The sequence below is a fragment of the Cornus florida genome, unplaced genomic scaffold (assembly GCF_030987335.1).
Source record: "Cornus florida cultivar Cherokee Brave unplaced genomic scaffold, ASM3098733v1 CherokeeBrave_3.0.0_Hap2_Chr04, whole genome shotgun sequence".
In the NCBI taxonomy this organism is placed as follows: Eukaryota; Viridiplantae; Streptophyta; class Magnoliopsida; order Cornales; family Cornaceae; genus Cornus; species Cornus florida.
Window position 1 is genome coordinate 33,594,085 of NW_026775574.1, and position 8,862 is coordinate 33,602,946.

The window sequence follows — 8,862 nt, forward strand, 5'->3', positions numbered from 1 at the left end:
TAGATCAAATTCATTCGATTTGATGTCGTTTTGAGCATTAAATCAATTTTGTGAGAAGATTAAAAATATACATAGAGATTGTCGCCAAAAATGCAGAGGGAAGAAAAAACAAAGAGATTCAAATAGATAATACACACATTGGCAATGACGTAGCATTGCCATATAGAATTCGAACAATTTGTCGGCCATTTAGATCAAACCGAACATCATTACTCTTCTTCTTCTTCTTCTTCTTCTTCTTATTCTTATTATTATTATTATTATTATTATTATTATATTGATAGTAAATAAATTACCAAATTTACTACTAGTTATAAATTCAATGAAACAACACTAGAGGTAATGTTATACAATGTTGTACGCATCCCTTCAGGCCACTGCGCTTTGAATAAATTGACCTGACTACAAGGTAATAACAAAAAGAGGAGACAAAGACATAATATAGTATTTATATTCCATCACGAGTCCCAACCAAAACTTCAATAACAGTGTCAAGTTGTGGCTCTAAGGGGTAAGAGATGTGATTTTATAATTTTTTTTTTTATTAGAAGAATGAGATTCAATGTAATTTAAAAAAATTTATTAATTAATTATAATTGTAACATTAAACTCTGTAAAACAAAAACAAAAGTCGTGATAATTTTTACTAATTTAGAGACATTTTCATCACCTACTTAATATACAATGAGCCGCAAACCAAGTCATTAACGAAAGAACAAGTTCCAATTTGGACCAAGCATTGCACTTACCCCAATGGCAGCATCCAAAATATAATATCTATATATATATATATATAAAGACCTTGTTTGACAACCACTTTTGCTTCTAACAGCTTATGTAGTGAAACAAATCACAAAAACCCATTTGAAAACGTTTGTTACGATTTGAATGGTATAAAATGTTTTAAAAAAAAGAGGCCAAAACTTCCGAGCACAGAAACAAAAATGCTGTAGCAATGAACAATACCAAATATAAAATACCTTTTTAACCAGCCATAACAGCAATAGCCCAAAACCAACATCACCAATTGTCTTACACTTGAATAACATAACAGCAATAGCCCAAAACCAACATCACCAATTGTCATCTGCTACAAAAACTTGCATGACATGATATATATATACACAAATCGATCGATCGAGAGTGTCATGAATAATTAGAAACCAATCCAACCCCCCTTCCCAATCCCTAGTCAAAACACCAAGGAGCAGGAGTAGGGGCAGAGAGAGAGAGAGGAAGACAGAAACCGAATAACAATGGTTGTTTAGCAGGAGGCTGGAAACTCTCTCCGAGTCCTAACCAACACCCAGTTCCCAGATTCACGCAAGTAATACAGCAACTCCGCAGGGACCTCATTGCTGCTAAATACTAATCACCACTCATCCCATTTATTTATGAAGTCATTCCACATTTCTGCAGCAATTGAGTCCCGCATCGCGGAAGCAATCTGTTCTTGTATTGAGGAAGCCAGATGCATATCAGGTTCATCAACATCAGGCAATTCTTCAACTGCCCCACCTTCAGCACTAGCAAACAACCAATCATTTTTTTCCTCTCGCCGGACATGGTTATGTATAACACACGCTGCTATAACTATATCCCTTTGTATATGGAAACCATATTGAGGGGCAAGTTTGAGAATAGGAAATCGAGCTTTCAACACATCAAAGGATTTCTGGATGGCGTTTCTTAAAGATGAGTGTCGGTGATTAAATAGCTCCTTTGCACTTCTTGGCAATTGATTAGCACCTTTGTATTCATGGAGATGGTACCGAACTCCTTGATATGGAGCAATAAATCCCTCCATATTTGAGTAACCTGCGTCAACAAGATAGTATTTGCCTGGAACATAAAAGTTTGTCATGATCAATCCAGGAGTTATATTCATCCGTAAGATATTGCTTAGGAAAATGATTCTTGGGCCGATTCAGCTTACAAGTAGAGCATGGTTCTATTGCATATCACTAAAACAAAACAAGAAGAAAATACATAAATAAGCAGCATGTTTCGCTAATGAGTATTCAGTGACAACCTTGGGGAATTTGAGGGAAATTCTGATCTGGATCATCAAGGACTGCTCTTAATACACGTGAATCAGCAGCCGAGCCTTCCCAACCAGGATAAATGAATATGAACTGCAGGTCTAATGTGCAAGCTGCCAAAACATTTTGCGATAGAACACCTTTCTTATTACGAAACCGGGATTGATCTTTCGCTGGGACATGTGCAGGGACATGCATGCCATCTATTACTCCAATGCAATCCTGAGTGGATAAGAAGTGAATGGCACACCAGGATGCATATTAAATGAAAAAAAAAAAAAAAAAAAAACACACTAAAGAAAGTGATTAGATATAAACCTTAAAATATGGATAAAATCTGTTACTTGTGACGATTTCTGGAGGAGTTGAGAATGGAGGTGGTTGTAGAAATTCACGTGACAGCGACTTTATCGCCTTCAATACATTATTGAAATGCCTGCTTATTGTTTCTCCTGAATGCTGGAAACGTTCTTGTATTACTCTATTACGCTCATTGTGCCCAACAATGTTCAAGAAAATTGCCAGCTGCTCCTCTATCATTACACCAGCTGTATCACGTAGCATGCCTCTTTGTCGAAGAGTTTCACTTAACTTGTGGAAAACATGTTTATCCATCCTAAACATTTCACGACATACATCATGATCACCATTCAGTATTTCAGTCATAAACCCAGATCCACTGGGTGACACACTACGACAGGGCTGCTTAGTTATACTATTATAGTAATAGTAACCAGCAGCTGCTGCAACTAATTCCATCTCGTCCAATTCTAAGTCAACGTCATCCATGCCGGCTGATATATCTGTAGAAATAGAATTTAAAAATACATATATAACACAAACTACTTGATTATATACACTGTCAACCGCTCATGAAAACATTCAACCCTTTTATAGATTTCAAACACTAGAAACACAAAATTAGCATACGGAATCTAAACTCACTATCAATAAAAATCACTGAACTATAGGTAAAACAGCTGTTAACCATAGAGTCAAACTAGATACAAACATGAAATTTTTAGTAAAGTCTACTGCAATTGTACAAACTTTCTAGTGTTGGAAATGAAGAAGGAACAAAATCCATTAAGCCCCTCATACTACTGAACCAGAGGAAGCAGCAAACTTGCCCTGCAACCATGTCAATCGTTTCTCACTCTTAAGAGCTATGAAAGTTTCTCTGGCATTGGGATTCTCAAATAAATCCAAAGCAAAAAAGTAGAGGCTTTGGTCAACACCTTGCATCTCATCCAATACTTTTATGCATTTGCTTGTAGAAAATCGATCTACACTCTTCATAATTGCAGTTGCCCTCATTTTTGAAGCTGCCGCTATTTCTAGCATAGCATCAACTATAGCATCACCAGTTGCCTTTCGACTTCTCTTGCGACGACCTGGACCTGTCCCAGACTCATGCTTGTTGTGTCCATCTAACATGGTCACGTCCTCTCCTGAGCCTGATGATGCATCCTCATCAACAAAAGTAGGATCAACTGACATCCTTGAAGTCTCAACAAATATCAATAGCTGGGGACTTTTGATTCCAACTGTCTTCATCCCACAATAGCAATCATTTCAATTCTTTATCCTTAATGCTTCCAGAAACAAAGAAAAAAAGAAGCATACATAATAAAAAATAAAAAATAAAAATAAAAAAAAGAAAATGCCGTATCCCATCATTATGATGAAAAATGAATTGACAGATAAGAGAAACCATGTTATATAATTCCTCAGTCAAATACAAGTAATTACCAAAAGATTAAATTCATGCATATTGCAACAGCATGTATGTTTCTTTGCAATTGGTTTAAATAAAATTTCTCTTCACTGTTTTTCCTAAGAACTGACAGCAAGTGAGCTTTAAGGTTTTCCACATTTAAAAATCCCAGGTCACAACAATAATTTCGGCACTAAGATGCCATGTGCTTACTAAAGTTTGAAAAGACACTAACGTGAGTCAAGATAAAAGTACCAAGACAGTTTGTCTCATAAGTTCTACTACATCAAATAGAATTATGAAATGTTCTAAAAATCTATGAAGCAGATATTGATATGACAAACAACACGAGGGTACAAGTCAGAAAATTTTACCAAGACCACTCAAAGAAAGTGATATCATTTTTAAATGCAGAATGATGAACTAGATCCTAACAAATATTGCAAATGTCAAATAATATCAACCGTCTAACCAGAAAGGCAAAAGCCACCATTTTGATAAATTTACCATGTAGCTCATCTTGGGCACCTCAAGGAATGAAAGGGTAAACTTCTAAGTTCTCAAAGAATCAAGACCAGGGCCTCAAGACCTTCATTCTCTAAGGCTGCATCTTGAAGGACTCACCTTAACATAAAGCCTTGAGGTGTAGGCTTCATACATGTGTATTACAGTGCTTATCACAATTAGAAGAAGCATTCATGACCATCTCTCAATTCCATCCAACATATATACGACCAAAGCACTTCTTAATGAATTTAAATAAATAAAAAAAAGTTACAGTGCTTGGGATAAGAGGGACAACCATTTCCACATTTTTTTTCAACAGTCAAACAGATGGTGAGTGAAGTGTCTTTACGAAAAGTTCCCACAGACATCTTCTGGAAAACCTTTATGCTTCTTCTTCTTCATTTTTTTTTTTTTTTTTTTTTTGATCGACTCTTGTCACATAAATATTTGACTAGATAGGGCAATATTATATGATATAAATTTTCAGTTGAATAGCCTGACACAAACGTAAACTTGAGAGGTTGTCTTTCCAATTTCTATACATAATTAGTTAACTAATACGCATGAACCCATAACATAACAGGATAAAGAACAATATTCCACAGTTGAACACCATACCAAAACTGAGCAGCTAAAAAGTAGTAACATAGAGAGAATATAGCAAGATGACAAGAACAATGAAACTTTTGAAGTACCCATTGGAAGGTTGGGCCAAAACCTTAAACCTTCCACAAAGCTGCTTTAAATCAAGAAAAAGAAATGGAGAATATTGATGCTTCATTCATATATTAAACACACTAAAACCTTAGCGCTAAAAATGCAAATGCAATTAATCACGTATATGAGATGAACTTTTTTTTTTCAAATTCAGCGAGAGAAGATCCTTTTGCTTTCATTTACCAAAAAAAGAAAAAAAAAAAAAATTGGTAATCATAAGATAGAAGATAGACCAAACAAAAAGGGGAAAACCTAACCAATTGATTTTTAGGTGAAGTTTAGACCCATTTGTACGCTAAAATCAGACAAATTAATTGAAAATAAATAAATCAATAAAGTAACTTGAATCCAAGAACAGACAGAAATCTCATAACCCAGAAAACGAAAATCAGGAAAATGAAATCACAGACGATAGAAGACAGAGTCACAGAGTTACCTCAAGGCACATATAAGCGCAGTGGCGGCAAAGAAACGTAATATGGGTTGGAACTCCGGAGAGAGATGGTGATGAAAGTGAAAATACAGTGAGTGGATTTTGTGACGGAACACCGTGAGTGGATTTTTGACGGAACACCGTGAGTGAGGGTTCAGTCTTAAAACCCTCTAAATCGTCTCTCTCGACCTTTTACCTTCGAAATGATGGGTAAGAGACTCGCAGGCTTGTAACATGGAACGATGGGTAATTTCGAATCCGATCCGATAGAAGAACCACCATATTCTCAATCCAAACCGGAACGTGAAGAAAAAGACGAGGGATGGCGGAGTTTTGCCCAGCCTTGCCCTGCCCGGGCAATTTTGGTAGCCACTAAATTATGATAAAAAAAATTTAAAATTCGGGTTAGGGACGGAGGTGAATTTAGTGATAAATCACCCAACCCTGCCCCTTACATATGTATCTTTAAAAAAAATTATTAATATATAAAATATATAATTAATATTTTTAAGACCATTTTACTTTATTAGTAGTGTCAATTAATATATTAATATTCATTACGTAGTAATTTAAAAGTTCGGTTCAACTTATTTATCAACCCAATTTGAGCTCATGGGCTACTTTTCTTATTAATAAATAATAAAAGCGGTATAACCCGCTCCCGCCATGTAATTAAACAGAGTATGCGGGGCAAAGTCGGTATTTTGTTTGCCGAAGTAGGAGCGGGGATGGTATACCAATTGCAAACCCGTCCGTCCTAGAGTAGGGGCGAAGTTGGTATGACTGATTTTTTAACGGGACGGGTTTGGTCCGCCCCGTTGCCATCCCTAGTACCGTTCCCTTCATCGTCACTCTCATGCATGAAATCCCCCAAAGATACACCCCCCAGTGGCTCTTCCTCTTCCCATGAAGTATTCAAGATCAGGATCACCTGCATTATCCCACACATAGGTGAAAAAATCTACCTCCATACACACTGCCGGGGTATCCTAGTCAGCATCTACAGCGGGAAAAGGCTGGGGCTGCTCACACAATGGAAGGATTCGGATAGGGACATGCTCTGGAAGTACTAAACCCATACTATCTATAGAAGGTCTTTTGCCCATCATCCCATCAGGGGGCCAATGCCTACACTATCTCTTGTCCTGGGGGCACTGTAAAGAATCTGTCTACCACTAAGCCTGCACAAGAAGGATGGGGACCTACCAGTATTAGTTGGAACAAGGATACATGAAAGGCAAAAATCCAGAAAGTATAGAGTATGTGCAACTACCTCTTGGTATCATTGAATGATTCCCTCTTTTTGCTCAAGATTTGCCTATAATACTCAACAGTCTGCTCTAGAGAAGTAGGTCTTGTATCTGCCAACTCAAGCCCGGATCTCACCAATGCATACTCGGTTGCCAAGACCGTCTGAGCCCCTTTTGCCAGAACCCATTCAGAGTACACATCACAGCCCAACACAGTTCCGCCAGACACTTGTTGATTGTGGGTCAACATGCCAATGGAATTGTCTAAAAACCACCTATAATAAGCAACCCAAAGATTTTTGTTAGGCGTAGGGGGCTGCAGAGCCAGTGAGGTGTCCGTCCTCTCTATAGGCCTAGGGATTCTGCCGCCCACACAGCACATTTGCTTGGGAGGGTCCTGAGGAATCCTGAAATTGTTATGGGTTTGTTGCCAACAGCGATCACCCAAGTAATACTCCCAGCCGTTCATTCCGAGTAGGAAAGGCTACTTACTGGGAAGACAACTCCACAAATAACTCAAATCTGACAACGTATGGAGAACCTACATAAGGCTACCAAGTAATATCACCCGCCCACAATAACTCCAATTGGACTCGGCAGGCTACAAAATATGTCAACTCCGTCGAAAGCTCTCTTTCTTCGGAATCCCAAAACCTCACCCAAGGAAAAGCATGTTACCTCTTCACTCCCAGGCAACAAGATGGCAGGTGATCAAAGGCCCAGAACTGATAAGAAATATATAGGAAACAAAAACACACACACACACACACATCAGGAAAGAGAAAGAGCAGCTCAAAGGCAAAGGTAAGACACTCACAAGTAAGAAGTGCCAGGCGCATGACATGCACCCATAAGGCCTATGAGTCCCGTCTCGGAGTCTCGACAAGAGCTCACCATAGAACAGCCCGCCCCAGTCGTGAGTCCCAATCAGATCAAGATAAAGGACAGCTGCCACTAGTACATTCGGGACTCTTTTATTGTTATCCCCAAAGAAGAAGCCGGTAATATACCAGAGGAGGAAACAATGACCATAACATACCTCGTTCCTCCAAAATGGTGCCACATCGTAGCTCACACTACGCTAAAGGGGCTTAACCTTGGGCGCGGTGCCATCATCTATGATGCTTTAGAAATCCTCAAAGCCTTCCTAACATTGGCACCACTCATCCTGGCCAAGGGAACTGGTTTCCTCCTGAAGGCAAGGTCAGACATTATTGACCAATCTAGCGGTATGATCCCTAGCTCCCTCGACACCAGATGAAGGGTATTGGTCTCCTCAAATCATCTCTCAATTAAAGTATTGATGTAGCGACGTGGAGTTGGCGACAGTCGTTTTTGTCTTGAAGTGTTGGAGACATTATTTGTATGGTGAGAGATTTGAGGTGTTCTCGAATCATAAGAGCCTCAAGTATCTTTTTTCTCAAAGGGATTTGAATATAAGGCAGAGGCAATGGGTTGAGTTCGTAGAGGACTATAATTTTGATTTGCAGTATCATCTGGGCAAGGCAGATGTTGTAGCTGATGCCTTAAGCCAGAAATCTCGTAGATCTTTGGCTAGTTTAATTATTCAGAAATAAAAGATGCTTGAAGGTTTGGCTAAGATGGGATTACATTGTTATGATGATGATGGTGGTAGCGATTCGGCATTTTTATTTAGTCTTTTGGCTCAGCCTACTCTTGTTGTGTAATACCCCTAATTTTAAAAGGATAGTCTCGGTATTTATTTATTTATTTTTATTGTATTTTTTTTAATTATTTAATTGATTATTTGACTAATTGTTTATGTGTTTAATTGAATTAAGTATTACTTGATTAATTGGCTACTTATTTATGTGTTATTGGTATTTTGTCTAGGTGTTATTTGTATTATTTGTTTAATTAGATTGTGTGCTTAAATGATGTATTTGATTAATTGTAATTAATTGTAAATTAAATGATTAAATGTTTTATTTTATTTTATGATTATGGTTAGTGGTAATGGGCTAACTAATTAGGTCCCATGGACTACTTGGATAGGAGGTTGAATGGGTATGAATAATTACCCATAGATAGTTCTATATGTATATATATAGATATATATGTATATACATATATATAAAAAGAAAAGTAATTTATTAATATTATATTAACTTTAGTATTAATAAATAATCTGATGTATATATTTTATATATTTATATAATAAGGATACGTAACATG

General features: G+C 37.3%; 1 protein-coding gene across 3 annotated transcripts; it reads right to left on the minus strand.

Moving 5' to 3' along the window:
- Positions 1–950: 950 nt before the first annotated feature.
- On the minus strand, positions 951–5,836 carry LOC132303127 (uncharacterized). 3 transcript variants are annotated; one of them, XM_059800236.1, is made up of 5 exons: positions 5,420–5,836; positions 3,281–3,589; positions 2,361–2,845; positions 2,033–2,264; positions 951–1,842 (listed from the first exon to the last, which is right to left on the minus strand). In XM_059800236.1, the coding sequence occupies exons 2-5, from the start codon at positions 3,540–3,542 to the stop codon at positions 1,373–1,375; spliced, it is 1,449 nt and encodes a 482-aa protein (XP_059656219.1). In that variant the 5' UTR covers positions 3,543–3,589; positions 5,420–5,836; the 3' UTR covers positions 951–1,372. The 3 variants fall into 3 exon arrangements, with proteins under 3 accessions (XP_059656219.1, XP_059656218.1, XP_059656217.1); XM_059800235.1 differs by having other exon boundaries at positions 3,281–3,637; XM_059800234.1 differs by having other exon boundaries at positions 3,281–3,593; positions 5,420–5,834.
- Between the last annotated feature and the right edge of the window lie 3,026 nt (positions 5,837–8,862).

Bases quoted from the DNA above. Each gene is read 5' to 3' on its own strand.
- LOC132303127 (XM_059800234.1), bottom strand. The intron at 2,265-2,360 runs GTTTATATCTAA...TTATCCACTCAG, and splicing joins GATTTTATCCATATTTTAAG to GATTGCATTGGAGTAATAGA. The intron at 1,843-2,032 runs GTTGTCACTGAA...TTTATGTTCCAG, and splicing joins TTTCCCTCAAATTCCCCAAG to GCAAATACTATCTTGTTGAC.